This window comes from Ursus maritimus, unplaced genomic scaffold, assembly GCF_017311325.1.
Source record: "Ursus maritimus isolate PB19 unplaced genomic scaffold, ASM1731132v1 scaffold_14, whole genome shotgun sequence".
Lineage (NCBI taxonomy): Eukaryota > Metazoa > Chordata > Mammalia > Carnivora > Ursidae > Ursus > Ursus maritimus.
In genome coordinates, this window is record NW_024423786.1 from 5,678,271 (window position 1) to 5,700,513 (window position 22,243).

General features: G+C 41.8%; 1 protein-coding gene and 1 non-coding gene across 6 annotated transcripts in view; one reads left to right on the forward strand and one right to left on the reverse strand.

Annotated features, from left to right (window-relative positions):
- The window catches only part of IFT122 (intraflagellar transport 122), a 70,024-nt gene that overhangs the window by 43,838 nt on the left and 3,943 nt on the right, over positions 1-22,243 (reverse strand). For 2 of the 5 annotated variants that reach the window (XM_008697849.2, XM_008697848.2), the window contains exons 2-9: positions 18,892-18,958; positions 17,316-17,400; positions 13,023-13,101; positions 11,025-11,101; positions 8,837-8,903; positions 7,747-7,893; positions 6,556-6,732; positions 4,535-4,610 (exon numbers count right to left, since the gene is read on the reverse strand). In XM_008697849.2, the coding sequence (XP_008696071.2) occupies positions 4,535-4,610; positions 6,556-6,732; positions 7,747-7,893; positions 8,837-8,903; positions 11,025-11,101; positions 13,023-13,101; positions 17,316-17,400; positions 18,892-18,958 (775 nt within the window). Of the gene's footprint in view, positions 1-4,534; positions 4,611-6,555; positions 6,733-7,746; positions 7,894-8,836; positions 8,904-11,024; positions 11,163-11,331; positions 11,335-11,433; positions 11,517-13,022; positions 13,102-17,315; positions 17,401-18,891; positions 18,959-22,243 lie in introns of all 5 variants that reach the window. The other 3 variants (XM_040628422.1, XM_040628423.1, XM_008697850.2) reach the window with 3 other exon arrangements.
- On the forward strand, positions 1,422-1,527 carry LOC121102651. Its single transcript, XR_005834769.1, has one exon. It is a non-coding gene; the product is annotated as a U6 spliceosomal RNA (small nuclear RNA).

Genomic DNA, 22,243 nt, shown 5'->3' on the forward strand with positions numbered 1-22,243 from the left:
GACCCTACCCATGCCCCATGCTCACTTGCTCTCTCTCTCAAATAAAGAAGTAAATCTTAAAAAAAAAAAGAAAAGAAAAGAAAATACCTTAGTGTCATTTACAACTTAGATGATGCCTTTAAACTAATTTAAACTGCAATTATTCATTTCATAGATTTAATTTTCCTTTATAAGAATTTCAAATGCCTTGGGCACCTGGGTGGCTCAGTCAGTTAAGTGTCTGCCTTCAGCTCAGGTCATGATCTTTGGGTCCTGGGATCTAATTCTGCATTGGGCTCCCTGCTCAGTGGGGAGCCTGCTTCTCCTTCTCCCTCTGCCTCTCCCCCATGCTCGTGCATAAGCACTCTTTCTCTCTCTCAAATAAATAAATAAAATCTTTAAAAAAAAAAGAATTTCAAATGCCTAACAACAAAACTTCCCCTAGTACTTATATAATGATAGTAAATCTAGTAAGAAAACTAAAAAAATCTTTTTTTAAAGATTTTATTTATTTTTGAGAGAGAGAGAGAAGGAGAGCAGGAGTGGGGGGGCAGGGAGGGGCAGAGGGAGAAGCAGACCCCTCACTGAGCAGAGAGCCCAATGTGGGACTTGATCCCAGGACCTGTGATCATGACCTGAGCCAAAGGCAGACGCCTGACCAACTGAGCCACCTAGGTACCCGAAAACTAAAAAATCTTATGAGTCATGACACGGAAGGCTTGCAGCTTCTGGTAATGGCTCACTAGTGCCTATTGGGCCAACTCTCCTGCAGACAACTGTAAACTCTGGACCAACTATAATTACAACCACCTGAAGGCACTACAGAGCAAGAAGCAGACAAAAACTGAAGGCACAGGGCATTTGGAAGAAAGGACTGCACTAGGTGAGTTTCTCACTTTTTTAATGGCTTTTTGCCTAAGGGCGGGCCCTATCAGCACCCTGCTGGTTGAGCACAGAATCTGGAGTGGCTACAACAGCTTGAAAATGAGGGGAAATCCCAGAAAAGAGACAGATGCAGAGAGAGGAGGGAGAGACAAAATTCTGCACATACACTCTGTTGAATATCTGGAACTCTTTGAACTACACACATATGGGGCAGATGCCAAGCAGCTGAGCAAGGCTAAAGAACTCAATAGAGACTTCAGTGGCTGCTTACACTGGAAAGATTGGGTTTGAATGTTGAGTACAGCAAAGTTAACTACTTCTTTTTTAAAAAACCCAACTACAGGGATGCCTGGGTAGCTCAGTCAGTTAAGTGTTTGCCTTCGGCTCAGGCCATAATCTTGGGGTCCTAGGACCAAGCCCTGCATCAGGCTCTCTGCTCCGTGGCGAGTCTCCTTCTCCCTCTTCCTCTGTGATCTCTCTTGTTCTCGCTCTCTCTCAAATAAATAAAATCTTTAAAAAATAATAAAATAAATTAAAAAATTAAAAACCTAACTACAGTGCTCCTTCAGTAGCACAATTACTAATACTGGAACGATACAGAGAAGATTAGCATGGCCCCTGTGCGAGGATGACACACAAATTTGTGAAGCGTTCCATATTTTAAAAAAAGTAAAAACAACTACATAATAATCCTCAGAGGAATATGACAGAAATGCATCATTTACAATGTCCAGAATATAACCCAAAATTCCAAAAAGCAGAAAAATGTGAACCATATTCAAGAGAAAAGATAATTAGTAGATATTGACCCTGAGATAATTCAGATACAAATTAGCAGATGAAAATTTTGTTTTATTTTTTTGTCTGTTTTTTTAAAGATTTTATTTACTTATTTGACAGAGAGAGAGAGAGAGAGAGAGAGAGAGGGAACACAAGCAGGGGGAGTGGGAGAGGGAGAAGCAGGCTTCCCGCTGAGCAGGGAGCACGATGCGGGGCTCGATCCCAGGACCCTGAGATCATGATCTGAGCCGAAGGCAGATACTTAACGACTGAGTCACCCAGATGCCCCAGCAGATGAAAATTTTAAAATAGCTATTATAACTATGGTCAAGGACATAAAGGAAAATATTCCTATAATGAATGGACAAATAGGAAAAAAGAACCAAATGGAAATCTAGAACTAAAAAATGCAATAACTGCAACAAAAATTCATTGGATGGGCTTCAAAGAAATATTACAGATGATAGAAGAGTCAATGAAGTTGAAGACTGAGCAACAGATCAGAACAGGGGGGAAAAAGATTTAAGAAATGAACAGGGCCTCAGTGACCTGGAGAACAATATCGAAAGGTCTAACATGTAATTGGAGACCCAGAAGGAAAAGAGAGAATGAAGAAGAAAAATTATTTGAAAAAATAACAAAAAATTATTCCACATTTGGTAAAAGAATAAAGATATAAATATATAGATTCAAGACCAGTAACTATCCCCCATCCCACCCCAAGCCAGAAAATATAATGAATCTCTTTAACATTCCAATATTCCTTAGGTACTTAACTAAAATTTCTTATACCTTTCAATTTAAAATTGGATGTATAAAATTGATTACTCAATTACAACTTTTAAATGGTCATCACAAGACAGATCTGATAGATATTCTAATACGGATTCTAGCACCAGTCTGCCTAGGTGCCAAACCAAACTTGACTACTACTACCCTGTATGGCTTTGGGTGGTTATTGAACCTCCCTGTACTTCAATTTTCTAACATGTAAAGTGGTAATAATAATACATATCCCACAGAGTTGTTACAAAGATTAAGAGTTAACCTTGTAAAGAGTTTATACTATATAGAGTAAAAGAGTTTATATATAAAGAGTAAAATTCAATAAATGTTAGCTAATTCAGATACCCTTAAACATTACAAACACTTAAAATGCCAAAAATACACAAATTATACCTAACACAGAAGTATAGGCTTGATTTGCTTCATCATCCTATATTTAATTCTAAACCTTCCCAGATTTAAAAGACACCCAACTAAGGAAACAATTTACTGTCCCAAGCCAGTTGGGTTATCTCAGCAGAGTGAGGTTGCTTATCATTCAAAAACTCTGGGCCACAGCATGAGCTCTAGTGCTACATACATGCAAGAGATTGCTCATGGCCCTGACCACCAAGTCAGGTTCTTTCTTATTCTCATTATAGCAACAAGACTCCATTCCTTCCCTGGGTAGTGTGGTTATTTGTGCCCAAGAATTTCCAATACCCATGTCCAGTGCCTCATACACAATAGATATGCCAATAAATATTTGTTGAATAATGATATACACACATTAAGTGAATGAACAGATAGGCTAGGGCTAGATGCAAGATAATTAAAAGTGAGGGTTTGGGGAAATCAGCCAACGCAAACTCAGAAGACACTTCACTATCTACCTTTATCTTTTTTTTAATCAGCTACAAAAAAAAAAAAAAAAAAGACCAACGGTAAGATGAGGTAGAAAAGAAATGGCCTCAAAGCTGGGCTACACATAACTGAAACCCCTCCTTTCTAGCAGGACATGTTCTGAGGAATAAGGATATTGTTAAACGAAAGGCTCCACTGAACAGGCTGTATTTCTCACCTGCTTGGCTGTGGTACCTAAGCCATCCCCACCACCTTCACTCTAATCCTTGGTGTCTCCTGCCTAACAGGTTTTCCTACCATCAGGTTCTATTTTAATCCACCCTCCACAGAAACAAGGAATTCTTCTGAAACGGGAATCGGATCAAGTCACTCCCTACCTACGTTGACGGCTCCTAAATACTTACAGTATATGAAGTTCAAACTCCTAATTCACATGATTCAGGTCCTTTAGAACCATGTCCCCATCTTCCTTTCTAGTTCCATTTTTGTCCACAATTCTTGGGATCCAGTCACTCTGAACAACCCACTGTTCCCTGAGTTGACAAATATCTTCATTCTTCCCTGCTTTTGCAGATGCTATTTCCTCTGCCTGAAACACTATTCCCAATGTCTTCTCCCTAGCAAATTCCTATTTATCTTGCTCAAAGGTCACCTCTACAAAATCTCCCATTTCCACCAAGCAGTGACGTTATCCTCTTTTGTGTCCCTGTAATAGTCTACCTGTACATCTCTTTAGGATGCCATGTATCATGCTGCACTGGGGCTATTAGCTATCAACTGTGCCCCTACCAGCCTCAATGCAGAGGCATTAACAGCTCTGTCAGTAGCACAGGTGAAATGCTGGCCTACGTGGGTGCTCATTAACATTTGTAGAATGCATAAAGCAAATAAAAGAAGATAGAGTCATAACTAAGACCAAGGCTTTAGAGTCAAAACAATCTGGGTTTCAATCTCAGGTGCCACCCATTTACTAGCAGTGTGGAACCTTAAGCATAATCTTTATTCCACTGCTCTGAGCCTTGCCTACTCATTTCTACAAAGTTGATAACCAATGTATCGACTTCACAGGGTTTTGTAAGAATTAAATGAGATAATGTAAAACACTGAGCACAGTACCTGATATTAAAGTAAATGCTCAATAAACAGGACCTAACAATAATAAAGTATAATTACTAATAATATAATCTTCGAAAGTGAAAATAGATTATAACACACATGACCAAAACTGTATTTCCCACTGGGTTTCTATAGAGCTACATACCTGTTTTCCACTTAGTTGATAGAAGGAGAGTTTCTGTCCCCAATCAGCTACAGCCAGGATGTCATTATGTTCCTCTCTAATCAACAGAAGACAAAAGAGGTTATGTGGGGTCATGGCCTACTGATAACTGTAGCCCTAAGGGTTTAACAAACAACAGGAAAAAGAAAGTGCTGGCCAGACTGTCAGACCGCCAAATGTTATACAGCAATACTGAGGCCAAAAGTTGTAATGTGGGCCAACCCATCAATCAGTCCAGTGGGATGAGGCGAGGTAATCCTCCTGGGATCTGCTACTTCACTGAATGCCCTACTATGTGGCTCTGCCACAGCGAAGAGGCTAAACCCCTCATTTTGAGTCTTCCTGAGAGCAGTGCTAAGAAAGAGCAAGGCGACAGACCCAAGAGTGCTTTTTTACTTATGTACTACAAAATGTGGGAAGATGGGTGGAGAAACAGGTCAATTGCAGTGGAAAGGCATGTGCTGATTTTTTAGTGGACAAAGAGAAAGCTGGCTTGCTCTTCCTGAAGAAGGAAGATTAACACCTAAAGCTAAGTTCTCTCACAGCTGGGGTTCTCAAACAGGTGAAATGGTTTCTGACTGGATCTAATAAAATATAGTGGCCTCTCTGAAGACCAATCATTGACTTTGAAACTGAGTACTTATCAGTATCAGTGCCTTGGGACAAGGGCTGTAGGACCAGCACACAGGAGAACCCTCTTCAGCTGAGGCTGGGGATCAAGCTACTTGGGAATCTAGTTCAAGAGAGAGACGTTCCCAGTCCTTGAGACCTGGTCTTACTCTACCTAATGTTGCCTCCTCCTTGATTATTAATTCAAGCTTTTCAAGCCCAGGGCCTGTGGTCATCTGATAGCACCATTAGATATGCTGGCAAGGCACGGTGCAGCGTCACCTGCAAAACCCAGCCGTGGGCAGCAAACTGGCAAATATAGGCACTAATTCACAACTAAGGGAAAAAAGACAAAGATCGACAGGGATGTTAACGGGAAGAGACCTGCAGGGGAACTCTGTGTGATTTGCACTGAGGTCCAAACACAATCTAGGAACCCAGCCCATGGTAAGCCTTTTTACAGAGGCCACATACATGACCTGGACTGGTGGCTTTCAAGTTCCCTCTCCCCTTTTCCCTTTTTTATTCCTGGCAGTGGGACTCTTTATCAAAATAAAAACTCATGTCAAGCAATAAAAGGGGCTGTTCTGGTTGGAGCAAAGATAGGCATCTGAAGCCCACCCTTTCCTCCTTTCCTTGTCCCCCACCTCCACCTCCTTCTTCCAAGAAACCCCACGTACCATAGAGCAGTTTGGCAAGTCCCAAGCTAGATCATTTTTGCCCAATCAGAACATCCTGGCTCCCCCAGGTCTCCCCACTCCAGTCTGCCAATGTTTTCCTTATAGGTAAACTTGATTGAAAGAAGAAAGAATGCCTAGACAGCCAGGATTTGGGTGTGAGGATTGTGGGTAAGGCAAGGGCTCCCTCTCTGATACATGTCCTATCAAATGCAAGGTAAGGTACAGGGAAATAGGCTAAGAAAGATGCCCAGTAAAGAGGAAGTGTTCAATGAACTATGGTGTATCTACACAGCACACCCTATGCAGGTATTAAAAATCATGTTTTTAAAAGGACCACTAATGTTACCAGAAAGAGTTTACTTTATGATGGTCAAGTGGAAGAAAAGAAGGTCGGATATGACTTAGTTAATCATATGAACACACTGAAAGACTGAGGGGAAATACACTAAAATGCTAACAATGGTTCTCTCACGAGACAGTGTTTTACAGAAAAGTTGAACTTTCTCCTTTAGATTTTTCAGTATTTCCTGTTTCCCAAAGAGTAATTTTATAACACAAGTTATAGGGTGTGTTCCCCCTTATTGGAGGAGATTTCACCAACAATTCCACCAACCCAACTTAGAATGGAGTTTCAGAGCAGTATCTGCCCTGGCAGGTCTATGCTGGGGTCTGGACCCCTCCAAGGAGGGTTCTTGTTCCTCGGGACACACTCACGAGTTATCGTCCCTGGGACTGTCGTCCTCTTCCTCTGGCTCTTCCTCCTCTGCCTCACTACCCTGACTACTGTACACTGCTGACTTCAGAGTGGAAGGGATTTCCTGAAAATATCTGTTGACAATGACTTCCTCAGCATCCTCGTTTTCTCTGTTCATCCAGAAATTCTCCCATCGGCTGTAGACAGTAAGCAGTTGTTCACAATCATGTTGCCTAGAACTGCACTAAAGCTATAATTTCAAAACCTGTCAAGGAGCCCCTGAACCCTGCCCGGAAGAGGACAGCAACCAGGTACACTGGGCATCCTGCTTCTCATGAATTAAAAATGGTACCCTGAAGCCACAAAGTCATCTGTGGCCACAAAATCAAACAGCAGGAACTCTGGGGTAGGCTAATGGCCTTTGAAGGCATTAGACATGCATGGTGCAGCCCTGGGCTGGACCCAATTATTCAGGAAGAAGCATAATAATCTGGTGTAAGAAAGGCAATGGAATCAAACAACCTTCTAAATCAAGTAGGGACCACCTGTAAAATGACATTGGGCTGGTAAACAATTAAGTCCTTTACCTTCAGAGGACTCTTTGGGGGATACTGGGAATTTAATATTAGAGAATTATACAAAGAGCACCTAAAGCTATTAGTCTACCTTTAAAGTCACATGGGCCGAAGAAGGAAAGCGTAAGGTTTGAGAAGGTAGATGCCAATTTTTTGTGGAACTATAGGCTTTGGGGACATTTCTAGACTTAATTTTTATTTTTTGGGCAAGGGCAGCAAAAAAAGGCTCATGAAATAGCTATTTATTATTCGGTGGGCACATGTTCTGCTCAGACTTGGAGGGAAGAAATGAAAAAGGGAAAAGACCAAAATAAAGCCACAGCAAAAAGGTGAGCTATTAATTCATAAAGAAATGGGCTTTCTGTAGCATGCATGTGTGCGTGCGTGTGCACACACACACACACACACACACACACACATTAGGCTGGCCTAGATAGTTCATCTGCTTTGCTACAATCTCTGGGATTCATTCCAAAACTCAAGATGGGCTCTTAAAAAATTCCATTCAAATGGAATGGGTTCCAAAACAGATCAGTCAAATGGAGTGAGAAGGTTTTGAATGGATGGAGACCTTAGGAAGAGAGAAAGAACTCAGCCTGCAGAGAAATCCCTTTTTCTTAATAGTACTTGCCCTACCTTGAAGGGTTCCAACAGATGGACCATATGGGGGAGAGGGAGCCCCCCGGCCGCTCGATCTTCACTTTCTCCTCGCCGTTTTTATTCCGTATGCTGATGATCCCATTGAACATCCCAAGAGCCAGGTACTGACCATCATTTGTCCAGCTGTTCATACAACCACCAAAGGGCATGGGAAGAAGGAAAGGAACACACAGAAGAGAACATTAATGAGGATGATGCCTTGGTTGAAATACAGTCTGATGCGGCAGCAAGAGCAGAGCTCATCCTGGTCCTCATGTAAAAATCAGAGGACCAAACTTCAAACCCCATTTATTTTTAGAATCAACAGTGAGATGTGAAGGCAGTAGCTCCTTTTTCTGAGCTCCCACAGCTTGCTGTACATACCTCCACGACAGTCCTTAGCTTGTGCCCCCATCACTGGGGCAGCCTCCATTCCCCACCCCATTTCAACCTCCTCCCACTCCAAGAACACCTAAAAACAGAATCTGTGTCTGCCTAGCCTCTCGAATAGGTAGATGCTTAACAGATGCTGAGTGAAAGAAAGGCTACACTCAGAAGCTGCACAGACAGAATAACTACCACTTACAGAGCCTCTACTGTATGTCAGTCACTGTACTGCTTGCTTTACATTCCTTAGTTTGTGTGCATTTCACAGCAACCTTAATAAGTCGGTATTTCTGTCCCCATTTGTCAAATGAGGAACTTCCTAAGGTCACAGAGCCTCTCAGTGACTAAATCTGGATTCAAATCCAGGTCTAGTATCAAAGCCTGTGCCTTCTCTAACATAGATGCTGCCTGGACAAGGACAGCCTTGCACTTCTAGAAAACCTCTACTGAGTGCAGCTTCTGGATGAGGAGGCCTGTTGCCAGATAATTGTAGGAAGGCAACTTGTAGTTCTCTTTTGCTTGATGATCAAAGGCATGGGTCCTTCCCATCAAGGAGACCATGAAAGAAAAGAGAAAATACAGGGGCCCAGACCACCTAGGTCACAAGAGACCTTTTCCACTTTGTGAGCTAACTAGAGTTTGAGAGTCTGTTTGGGAGAAGGGAACATAAAACCTACCTTCAGAGCTGCCTTTAACTCACCTGCAGCAGGTGATCTTGCTATTGGATTTGTGCTTGGAGACAGACTTCTGTTCAGGAGACCACAAGCCTTCAACACAAAATAATATAAAAGAAGACAGACTGGATGGAATATTTCTCAGCAATAAAAAGGGAACAAACTATTGACACACCTCCAGGGCTTTATGCTGAGTGAAAAAAGCCAATCTCAAAAAGTCATGTACCATATGATTCCATTTTATAACATTCTCAAAATGGCAAAATTCTATAAAGATGGAGAACAGCTTAATGGTTACCAGGTGCCAGGGGTTAGGGAATAATAGGAAGAGGATGGCGATAAAGGAGTGTCTTTGTGGCGATGGTAATCTACACAGGTGATGAAAGGACAGAACTGTATATACACGTTGTACCAGGCCCCGTTTCCCGGTAGACTTCTCTACTATCTTTGCACCTGACAGAGAATCTATAATTATTTCAAAAGGATAAAAAAAAAAAAAAGAGGATAGATTGGTGAATTTCTAAGTTTTCAGAGCTTTAACTCAAAGAAATGGCAACTCCACAGTTCTTAACTATTACACTGCAACCAGAGTACAACTTAGTATTTGAAGTAATGAACGATGCTTCCTGAAAATCAGTTTCCTCTCCCGAGCCTCACCCACAGCACATGATCCGGTCCAGGCTGTGCCTTGTCCAAGGTACACTGGCCACTTTTGGCTTGCTCCCTCCTGCTAGTGGTTCACTGCCCTACAACAGGTGTATGTCTAGGCGACATGAGTAAATTCTACCCTCTGCCTGAGCCGTGAAGTATGGCCAAAAAGGTAAGTGTAGGGCAATAATGTAGCTACATAGTAAAGTGCAACATCAAGCAAGCTATTTTTTTCCCCCTCCCCCTGGTGCAGAATGCCTCCCCCAAATATTTCAACCTGTGCATATCTTATCTATGCTCCACTGAGCCTGTCTGGAGCCTCCAGCGGAGGACACCTCTTTCTCCCAGGTCTCCCTTAGCACTGTTGGCCAGGTCATGCTCTAGATGCAATCCCATGGCCTAGGTCCAAGCCCTGGTTCCACCACTTATCGGCTGGGCGACCTCAAGTGAGTCACCAAACCACTCTAAGCGCCAGTTCTTTTTCATCAGTGGTGTGAGAATGAGAATAATACCTGACCTCAGGGGTGGTCACAGACCTCCAACAGGAATTCATTTTTACTATCAGCACAGTGTCTAGCACATCTTAAACATTCAACAAATATTATTACTTGGTGTTATATTTTTACAAATTCTACCTCCCCACCTGCCCCAAACCACAAGCTCTTTGAGGACAGTGATTCTATTTTGTCTTTTTAATCCAAAAGTAAGCACACAGACCAGCGCCTCACATGGAGGAAATGCTAAAAATTTTAATGAATGACAGTCCCTTTCCCTTTTATTTATACAATGTGCTTTCCGTTATACTCTCTCTTTTGAACCTCAGAAATCTGTCAGTGAGATAGACAGGGTAGGAACGTGTTCATCTGAGATAAGGACAGCGAAACACTGAGAAGGATTACATGGTCTCTCATTCCTTGATAATGTCTGTTCTGTTGTACTCAGCAAGGAAGAAAGAATGGATGAGCTGAAAACCAGAATGGACGTAAAATAGAGATAACCCATAGGCCTTTGCTCCTTCCCTCCCTGCCTCAATGGCCATTCCACTGGCCTCTCCTCTGTGCCAGCACCATGCCAATGCCATAAATGGGGCCACAGTGAGCTCCTCAGGGCATCCAGCCCCTCAGGAAGAACAGCTGCAGCCACTGAACAAGTAATGGTGACAAACTACACAAGAAGCACAGCTGACACAGTGAAGAATTTCACACACACATGGATGTTTGGGAACACAGAAGTGGGGATAATGACCTATGCCTGCCAGGTGAGGTGGGAAGACTTCCCGGAGGCGGCAACACCGTTATACCTGTGCTCTCCCACCCCTCTTACCATCTTCTTCCCTGGGGCCCTTCCTGCTGTCTCCCAGATTTCTTATCAGACTTAATGTTACCATTCACTCTCTTGGTTTCTACATAGTTTTAAGAATAACTGTCAGCCTCCCCTCAGCCACTGAGGGGAGAGAAGTAGCATTAACTCTGTCAGGATGAAACAATCACATTCTGGATGGGTTTCAGCATTTTTTGCCCAGATTTTCAGTAATTCCAGGACAAGACATCGGGAATCAGAACTTACCAAAGTCACTGGAGGAACAAGATGCCAGTTGGTGGGTAACAGGGTTGTAGGAGACACACTGGATAGAATCATTGTGTCTAAGAAGTAAACAACTATAGATTATTATACGGCAAACCACAAATGTTTCAGTGGCTACAACTGAAGATTTTATGATGAGCCCACAGTCTCTCTGACTACACACCACAAACTCTTATGCAAGTGGCCAACAAAAAGCACTGGGATGAATTCTCCTGCCTTGGATTGCCCCTCACCCACCATTTTCATCTCTTAGACATTACCCATGAGACTGGCCTAGCTTAAATGCTACCCCCTGCAGGACCAGCATGCTAGGTACCTCTGGTTTGTGAACTGATAAGGTAATGAAGTAAAGCACCTAGCCTAGCACAGGTGCACAGGTGATGGCTGTTACTTATCGCTTTGTGGAGGCCTGGAAATACAGGATGGAGGTGCAATGAAGATATTATAGGCCAAGATTTGGAAACACGGCAAATCCTGAGACAACAATGAAAGATGAGTAAGCCATGTACCACACCTGGCATCTCAGCCTGTTTTATTCCTTCACTTCTGGGTAACACTTCACTTATAAGCTCATTCATCATTCATTCATTTATTCACACATTCAAAGTTGTTGATCTGTATACCCACGTTCATAACAGCAATCAAAATAGCCAAGAATTGGAAGAAACTCAATGTCCATCAATAACGGACAAATGGAAAAACAAAGTGTGTTATATACATACACTAGAATATAACTCAGACATAAAAAGAAAGGGAATTCTGGGGCGCCTGGGTGGCTCAGTTGGTTAAGTGGCCAACTCTTGATTTCAGTTCAGGTCATGATCTCGGGATCCAGGGACTGAGCCCCACGTTGGGCTCCATGCTCAGCAGGGAGTCTGCTTGAGGTTCTTTCCCTCTATGCCTCCCCCCACTTACTCGCTCACTCTCTCTCTAAAATAAATAAGTATTAAAATAAAAAAAGGAAGGGAATACAGACACAGGCAATAATATGGATGAACCTAGAGAACATTATACTAAGTGAAATAAATTAGTCACGAAAGGACAAATACTGTATGATTCCACTTATATAAGGTGCCTAGAGAAGTCAAATTCATAGAGACAGAAAGTAAAATAGTGACTGCCAGGGGCCAAGGGCCCAGGAAATAGTTGTTGCTGTTTAATGGGTATGGAGTTTTAGTTTTGCAAGATGTAAAGAGCTATGGAGGTTTTGTACAACAATATGAATGTATGTAACACTACACTTAAAAGATGGTTAAGATGATAAATTTATGTTATGTGTATTTTACCACAATTTAAAAGAAAAAAAATCATTTGCGAAGTACCAATTATGGGCCAGGCATTGTACTAGGCACCAGGAACACAAGAGTTAGCAAAAACAGATGCAATGTTTGCCTTCATGGAGTTTATAGGCTAATGGGAGATATCACTCAATCACCACAATAACTGTAAAACTACAATTGTGAGAAACGCCAGGAAGAAGACCTGACTGAGTCTAGAGGACCAGGAACAGCTTCACAGAGGAAGCAACATCTGAGCCTGAGCTCTGCAGAGCAAGTAGGGGTTAACTTGGTGGAGGAACAGGGAAGAACATGAGCAGAGCCCTTACAGAGAGGAAGCCTGGAGCACACTGACCCCAGGTTTCTGGCTGTTGAAACTGGGTAGATGTGAGGCCAATCCCTGAAATGGGGACATTAAAAGGGGACAGGTTTGGGTGGGGTGGAATCTGTTGCGTCAGATTAACTGAACCGAGATATATGAAAACACCTAGCTCAGTGCTGGCCAGGCTAGGCATGCTCAAGAAATGTTCGTTCATGTATTCATTACCCAATCTTCCTATACCCACCATATACTCCTACAACTTAACTTCAAGTTCAATTGCAGAGAAGAAAGTTCTTCCTAATATTATTTCTAAGGGGCCTTTGCTACAGTAGATCAGTAAGAGTCAAAGCAACAATACCGTACACCTAAATGCTTACTTACGTGTACTTCAGAATGCCTTCCAGTTTTGAGGTCCAGATAATAACACTTTTGTCAGCTGATCCAGAAGCAAAGCGTTTGCCTAAAAGGGTTTTAAAAAGAAAACTGTCACATTTATTGTAAACCAGCATTTCCCAAAGAGTATTTCTTAGAAAACTAGCTCTTTAAGGTAACTAATAAGTGTCAGCTGTTTCTCTACTTCTTTTTCTTATTAGTACTGGATGGCAGTCAGGAAATTTGGGTTCAAATTTTGCTTTGTGTGGGACTGAGTAAACACGATGTACTGAGGGCCTACCACATGCTAGGTATCATGTTCTGTGCTAAGGATTAAGTAGTGATTAAAGCACACGTGATCCTTACCTTCACAGAGTTTAGTCCACTGGGAAAAGAAGGCATTAAATGAAATTAATCCAACACAAATATAACGTGCTAAGAGTGAGTCCTAGGAAAGAGAATAACTGGGGAACCTAATTTAGATGAGGGAAAGGATTCTCAGAAGAACCTTCAGCTGAGACCTAAAGGATGAGCAAAGCTTAGCCAGGTGCAAAGAGAAGCTAAAGACCCATCCACAAGGATAGAAAAGATATGCAAAAGCCCTGAGGTAGGAAAAGCCTGGTATGTCTGAGGGGCTGAGACGTACCAGCATGGAACACCAAGGGCCAAGGAGCAGGCAGGTGGAGGATAGATCTCTAGGAGCTTCAGGGTCATAGTCAAGATCTTGCTCTTTATCCCAAAGAAAGGCTTTAAGCAAGAGCAACAAATGACATTTTCATTTCCGCACTAGTTGGGTTTTATGAAAGAATAGGACTAGAGAGAGGCAACATATAATAAGTAATTACTTAATTACATTGTTGCAAGTTTACAAGTACTTAGAAGTGGAGCAGGATATCATGGCAGCAAACAACAGGGAGCCTTCACCTACTCAGATGAGAGGTGAACACTGAGAAGTAACCATGGGCCAGATTTTGTAAACCTTGTTAAGGACTTTTAGACTTTGTTCTTAAGGCAAGTGGAAGTTGACCTTGGGCAAGTCACTGTTTTCTGAGCTTCTACATCTGAAATGTAAAGGAATAATAACATCTTTCTCACAGGCTCTGTATAGGGAACAACTAAGATAATATTTGTAAAACACCTTTCATGATGGCTGGAACGATAGATATTTGGGTGAGCCATACGACATTGCTGCATCTATTAGATACAGAAGCTGCTTTTATTTGTTATTATTTCTGTCACTCCCCCCTCCACACTGGCAGACAGCAGGTGATGAAGAGTGTGGGCTATGGGCTCAGAGTCTGAGTTGGAATTCCTAGTGATGGTACCAGCTGCAGGACCCAGAACAAGTTCCTGAACATCTTATGCTTTCATTTCCTCATTTGAAAAATGGATGTAACAGAATTTACCTCATAGTTGTTGTGAAGATTAAAGGAGATTAAAGTATTTTGGACAGTGCCTGGAATAGAATCAGTACTAAAAAAAAAAATTAGTTATTATTATTACTATTATTTCTTTATTGTCTTGTTTTTCTTGAACCAAAAACTAGCTCTTTCATACCTTTGTATCATGGTTGCTCATTAAATATTTATTAAACTAGGGGAGACACTGGAAACAAGCAAGCTTTAAGAGCAATACCATAATTCAGAGTATTTCCATTGCTAGGATCCAAGGGGGAAAGACCAGTTTAGAGGAATTAAAAGACTTCTGAATCATGATGTAATGTCCTGGAGAAGCAGCATGATCTACTAGAAGGAATGAAGGCTCTGCAGTCTGAGGACCTGGGGCAGGTCTGCTTTGTCACTCTCACCTGTAATTGCTCCAAGCCTGTTTTCTCACCCATGAGAGGGGCTAAGAATCCCTCCCTGCCTGCTTCAGAGGACTGTTCAGAAGGTCAAATTTGATGATGTGTGTGTCAGGACTCTGCCAAGTGTTGACAACTGCCACTAATAGTAGGCCACACTCTGACACCCTCAAGGGCCCTAATGGTGTAGGAAGCCAAAGAACCCCTAGGTTTATAAACTCCAGAGGTCCCAAAGGCATCCTCACAGTATTACTCTGAATTTGAACTCAAACATGCACATAAAAAACAAAAAACAAAAAAACCCGTGACTACTGTGGCATAGCACACTGACTATGAGGCAAGAAATAGTGTTGTTTTTGCCACTAACTTGCTGCATGATCTTAGCGAGTCACCTACTTCTCCAGGTCTTTAAGTAGGGCTAAAATGAAGTCACTGGGCTAGATCCGATTAAAGCTATACCGACAAAATTGTGCGTATACATAAAGAATGTGCACTTTTCTACAAAGAGGTCTAAAGCTTTCATTGGATTCTCAAAGAGGTTCATCACCCAGAAGAAGTTAAAAACCTGGAACCTGAATGATTTCCAAGGTTCGTTTAAGCACTGTAACATTCTGATTCTGGGTCTTCTAAGCAGTGGTCACAGAATGTTACCTATATCCATTTGACACAAGAGGAAATTGAGACTCAGAGAGACTCAATAACTACCTCAAACTTACTAGTATCTTTGGGATTGGAACTTGGAGTCATCTCATGCCAAAGTCCATGTTCTTCTCACTAATCCCACACAGAGGATAACAGAGATTTATTTTTAATTCTCAATATCAATTTCATGCACCCATTCTCTGACTACCACCTCTCCTCTTTTTCACCTCACCCATTTAGTAACCCCCAAATCCACCAGGACCTAGAACCTCTCCACTGCCCCATCCCCTGTGGTCCTCTAACCTCTCCCCCTGCAATTACACAGCCGGCAGTTCAAAGTCAGTGTATATAATCACTCCTTTGCATACACCCTCCACTCCCTTGCCCTCTTATTTCATCTTCAGATGTGCTTGCAAACCTACGAATCTGGTTAAACACAACTCTCCCCAACCCTGCATCTATACAGCTCAAAGTAGTGGAGAAACAGACATAATCACACCAACTGATCTTGATGTCACTTTCTACTGATGATCAGCTTCAAGTAGGCCCTTCATGTTGCTTGGGATTTCACTGTACATCTACTCAGCCATTCTCCTAAGTGGCAACTTTCCATTTTTTCCTTTCTCCTCAACTCTCTGACACCTCCCTCCCCATCCTTCCTCTGAGGTGATGCTGCTTCCTATTTCACTGAAAGAATGGAAGAGAATTTCTATTAGACTCCTAATACCACATGCCTCCACCTGCCAGCACCTGTGGTGACACCCTCTACCTTCCACCATGCCCTATCTAGGTCCTAGATCCCATGTCCTCTTGCCCACTCAATGACTGTTCTGACAAGTCCTTCCCCTCTCTCCTACAGCATCAATGTTTATCATATTCAACATGTCCAAAACTGAACTCCTGATCTTCCACTGTAAGTAACACTACCTGCACCCTTTCCCATGTCAGTAGAAAGTAACTTCAACCTTTTCAGTAGCTCAGGTCAAAATCTTTGCAGTCACCCCTGCCTCCTTTCTTCATACCACACACACCATCTGTCAGGCAATCCTATCGCCTCCAACTTCAAACCACATCCAGAATCTGACCACTCCTTACTACTTCCTCTGCTCCCACCTCTCTCAGAGGTCCAAGCCACTAGTGTTATAAAACTTGCCTGGATGATACTTCTTCACTGGTCTCCCTGCCCCAACCCTCACCCCTTGCAGGCTGTTTCCAAAACATCAGCTAGAGGGATCCTTTTAAAATATAAATCAGATCAGATCTCTCCTCTGCTCAGAAGTCTTTAGTGGTTCCCCATTTTCACTGAGAATCTAAGTCAAAGTCCTTATGACAGCCAACATGATCTGGCCACCCCATCCATACCTGTTACCTCTCTACACATATCCCTTACTCCTCCCCCTGATTTTCTCTGCCAAAGCCCCCGGGAAGGCACATTCTCACCTGAGAGCCTTTGCAATGGCTTTTCCCTCTGAGAGGAGCTCTGTTCTCCTAGATGCTCACTATCAGAATCTCACTGCCTCCCCACCTTCGTCTTTGCTCATCTGTCCCTGTCTCAATAAGCCCACCCTCATCACCCTACTCGTTCCTGTACTCAATACGCTGCCCCACCCAACATTCTCAATTCCCCTTATTCTGCCCTACTTCCAGCATACTGTTTACTTAATTATCTCAAGCACCTAGAATAGTGCCTGGCACATGGATGGCCCTCAATAACTACTTGTTGACTTGAATGATTGAATTAAAGCCTAACAGACTTAACTATCTTCTGCAACTGTAAGTTGTACTAAGGAGTGACTAAGGAGAAAAATGAGCAGTTATGACGCCATTACAGACAGTGTAAAATCAGAGCAGACTCTTACCATCCTTTGCATATGCCACACAGTACACAGTATCTTTGTGTCCCTTTAGGGGCTGAAGTAAGGTGCCATCAGAGGTGTCATAAACCTGGCAAAAAAGAGAGAGAAGTACAGTGGCGCCTGGGTGGCTCAGCTGGTTAAGTGTTCGCTCTTGATTTTAGCTCAGGTCATGATCTCAGGGTTGTGAGATCAAGCCCCACCTGCTGCAGGCTTAAGATTCTCCCTCTCCTTCTCCTTCTGTGCCTCCCCCCTAAAAAAAAGAGGTAAAAGTACAGATTATCCACATGACATCCGTTAGTTAGAATTCCTGCAGGTTGCTGCTATTTTTGTTTATATAACAAAACATTTGTCAATATTCTAAATTTGTACCAAGTAAAAACTACACTGAGAAACCAGAAAGAATGTGACTTAAAGTAGAGAAACCCAAAAAGTAGAGGTCCCAGCTCTGTGAATTACATGGCCAGGAACATGCCATTAATCCTTGAGAAACAGTTCACTCTGTGGAACTTCTCTACAAAGTTCACTCATCTTACGTGAATTTGGATATATGACCAATCAAGCTAGACCCTCCCAAATAAAGCTAGCACACACAAAGAGCCAGCTACAACATGATTAAGTTTTAGTACTAGCCCTGCTCCAAGTATGAACATCATAGAGAGATGTTTCATATCTGCTACGAGTTTGAAAGTCATAGACCTGAACTCCGGGTTTGCAAATCAGAGGAAATATTATAAAACCTAGCTGTAATTTGGATTTAGGATATTTTGTAGCACTGTAACATCTATAAATATGTGGAAATTTAAAAAACACACTGAGTAATCAAGGCAAAACCCTCCAGAAATGGTTAGTGTTGGAGAAGATAACCTTTGAAAAAAAAGTAAAAGGATTTGGATTGTTTACCCTGGCAAGAAGGAGTCTGCAGAACAATTTAACCAGGGTTTTAAGATTATGTAGTTACCATACAGAGAATGGAGATCAGTCAGTCTGCATATCTGGAGACAACAAGGGAGCAAGGGGAAGTGCACTTACGTAGGAGGAAGGAGAGATCGTACAAAGGTTTTTAGGTCAAATATAAAGAGTTCTCTGAAAATTACTTTTATATACTGGGATAGGTTCCAGAGGGACCTTATATTCTTTGAAAATCTGAAAAAAGGACAGCATCCATATGGAATTGTTTAGGTAGGCCAATGCCTAAAAGTTGGGGTCAGGCTATCTGGCTTCTCAGGGAGGGGGCCCCTTCAGTCACGTTGCCTGAATTTTTCAGGGGGACAAAATGTGAACTGACACCAGTCCAGTTTCAAAGGCATTTTGATTAATTGTTTTCAACTCTTTCATGGATGTCTCAAAGTAAAAAAGGAAAGATTAATGACTCCAAAGGAGGTATTGTTCACAGGTTCCTATCTGATAGACAGTTTACTTACCTGTTTTAAATAGCCCATTTCCTTCCCTATTAAAAAGTAATGACTGGTTTTTCCGCCCTTGCCTTTTTTATCTTAAAAAAAGGGGGTCAAATTTCAGAGCGTTTACAAGGGGGAGAGGGAAAAAAGCACTTAAAAAGGAAACTCAGACACAATCCTACCAGTAATCTGTTTCCTGCAGCCAAAATCAGTTGCGTTCCATCAGGCTTAAATGCGAGGTCATATATACTAAACAGGAGACAAGACAAGACAAAAGGACAATTAGGAACCAAAATGATGAGGTCTGCTAATGGTCAGGAAAGCAAACTTTATTTCAATTATGAAACACTGCTAGTGTATGAGGGAGAAAAATAATGGCTAAGAATTGCATTTGGTTGCAAATTCCATTCAACCACCACACCTTGGCAGCCTATTCAATCACGATTTACTCGGCAGTTAGCTTTATGTCCCAATTTCCACTTGTCCAGAAGTCAGACGCCAGAGATGATTCAAAGGGTCAACAGTCGAAGGCATTAACTCTTCTATAAAGGCTAGACAAACTGAGGACTACTAAATTCACATGTCTCTGAAAACTGGTCATTTATTAAAATAGCATTATTCTTTCCAACCAATTGGATACTTAATGCATGCCTCTTAGGTGCTAGGCAGTAACAGATACAAAACGAGCAAATCACAGTCCCTCCCCACCCTCAAGGAAATCGCCATCCAGTTGGAAGGTGTGATTCAGACACATTCACAAAGAACTATCATATGTCATGAACTCTAAAGCATACATTTCTTCACATTTTAACATCTCTGAGGTGGGGATATGTCTTATAATTGATGATATGTCAGCTTAACCAAAAACATTTTTTGCTTTCTTAGTGGTATGTAAAATAATGGTATTTTACAATCAGTGACCTCTTAGATTAGATGAAATACAGAACAATACTGAGTAAAGGTTTTAGGCAGAATTCAAAGGAGGAAGACGCAGTGTTCTGATCTGGAGAAAGGATGAGAAAAAGCTTCATGAAGAAAACAGTATGTGAAAAAAGTAAGGCTTTTGAGACATGCAGGAGGAGATCTGGAGGGGGCAGATTTCAGGCAGAGAAAGAACAAGCAAAGACATGAAGGTGGGGAATAGCAAATAATCTAAATTACTGAATTTGACTGAAACATCTGACTATGCACAAGGCAGCAGAGAGAGATCAGGCTAGAATAACACACTGGCGCCATATTACAATGATTCTTGAATGCCCCAGGCAGAGGATTTCGTTAGTTCAGGTGATTCTAGTAAGAATGCGCTAGACAGCACTGCCAGGGCAGCCTATTGTAAAAGTTTAGCCTGGGATAAATTTACTTGATACCTGTAGTAATCTAGAATTATAGACCCTGGGGAAGAGTACTTGGAGCGTGTTCCAGAGACACTCTTGCTGAGCTCTTCAAATTATTATTATTACTATTTTATTTCATCCCCACAATTCCATAAGGTAAGAATTATTACTCAGTTTTGTAGTTGAGGACACCACAGCTCAGAGAGGTCAAGTATCTCACCCAACATCATACAACCAGCAAATGGTGGGGCCAGACTTTCGACTCAGATAAGACTCTAGAGTCTGTGCTATATTGCCTTCCACTCTCTCAAAGTATTGTCAAATATGACAAATCTCTGTTATCCTTAGTACTTGAACAGTAACAGTGGCTAACATTTATTAAGCACATCTATTTACTGTGTGTGCTAAGTAGAGTTTAAATGCTTTACACGTATTAGCTTACTTAAGCCTCATAACCCTATACCCATTTAGCAGATGGAAAAAATTAAGACCCAGAGAAGTTAAGTAACTTGCCTGAAAATAAATTGCTACTGAGTGGAGGTAGCACCAGATTTCAAACCCAGGCGGTCTGGCTCCAAAGCCCAAGCTCTAACCACTACGATTTGTGGCCTTCGTTTTCATTTTATTATTAGCATATGCCATAGTTGACAAAATAATTCGCAACGGTTTCCACACTTTATCAATATGGAAAAAAAAAGGCATTACATGTAGAATTCAGAAAGTTTTCTATATAGGTTCTGTTGACCTCAGAAGCTTCCTTTAACAAAAATAATTCTTAAAATAATAACAATAATAACTCTTCACATATATTCAACAGCTGGCTGATGTAGAAGCTGGAACAAGGGTGGGCATCCCTCCTGATAGATGCAAATACAGACACTGAGTTCTTCAGCTTCCTCCCTATTACATGGTAACAGATCTGGGCCTTATCATATCCTGTACTTTCTTTCTCTGAGCCTAAGGGAAAATACACTTGGTGTATCACAATCCGAGAAGAAGCAGGGAAGTAAAAGCGAAAATTAGAGTGGACCTGGGTGCAGCAGAACTGATGTCTTGTTCGAGCTTTCGTTCTCACCTAAAAAACAAGGCTAGAGAGCTGCCTTCCCACCTCTGGGTGCATAGGCCAGCCTTGTGCAAGCACCTGACACCTGTGGGTTGCTATTATGAGGTACTAGATTTTAGAGAGGATCTGTACCCCTCTTTTATATTCATTTGATCATGTGGCTTCCTTTCTGCATTGTAGATAATCTAAACTCATTAAAGTGGCTCCTGTGAGGATCGTCTTCATCAGGATCATTTTGGGTTGAATTCTCAGAAAATCATTTGCATGTCTGATTTGGGCCAAGCCTTAAACTGTCTTCCTCTCAGATGTGAAAATTCATTTTCTCTAAATGTCTTGAAATTTGCCTTCCTAAAGTATAACATAATGTTCAACTTACCCCAATCTAAACTCTTAGTGCACTTAGGATCTGTATAATTCACTGTAGCTCTGAATTATATTATTTTCTATATTTTACACTGTTTCAAATACTATCTTGTCCCCTTAATGATAGTCATGGGCAGTTTAAGGGCAAGGACCCTATTTTAGACATTTGTGGGCCCACTGTGCATGGCATTGTCCTAGACACAAAATAAATATAATTGACAAACTATTTTATCTTGAACCCCTCAGACTTTAACTGCATCATGAGGCTGAAATTTGGTGAAACCGAATAAAGGAAACCTCATTTAAAATGGAGTCCAGGGGCGCCTGGGTGGCACAGCGGTTAAGCGTGCCTTCGGCTCAGGGCGTGATCCCGGCGTTATGGGATCGAGCCCCACGTCAGGCTCCTCCGCTATGAGCCTGCTTCTTCCTCTCCCACTCCCCCTGCTTGTGTTCCCTCTCTCACTGGCTGTCTCTATCTCTGTCTAATAAATAAATAAAAAATCTTTAAAAAAAAAAAAAAAAGAACTCTGCACAACGCAACCTGCATGTGCATGAGATTAAAAATAATAATAATAAATAAATAAATAAATAAATAAATAAATAAATAAATAAATAAATAAATAAAATGGAGTCCAGAGGCCAGAAGGGGGAGCTCTCATAGTGTAGTACTTGTTGGAGGCCTTTTGAAGAACCAACAGGAAAAAGCCTATACATTATCCTACATAAAGGAAGATTTTTCTCCTTGCCTAGCAACAGCCCAGCCAATGAGAGATC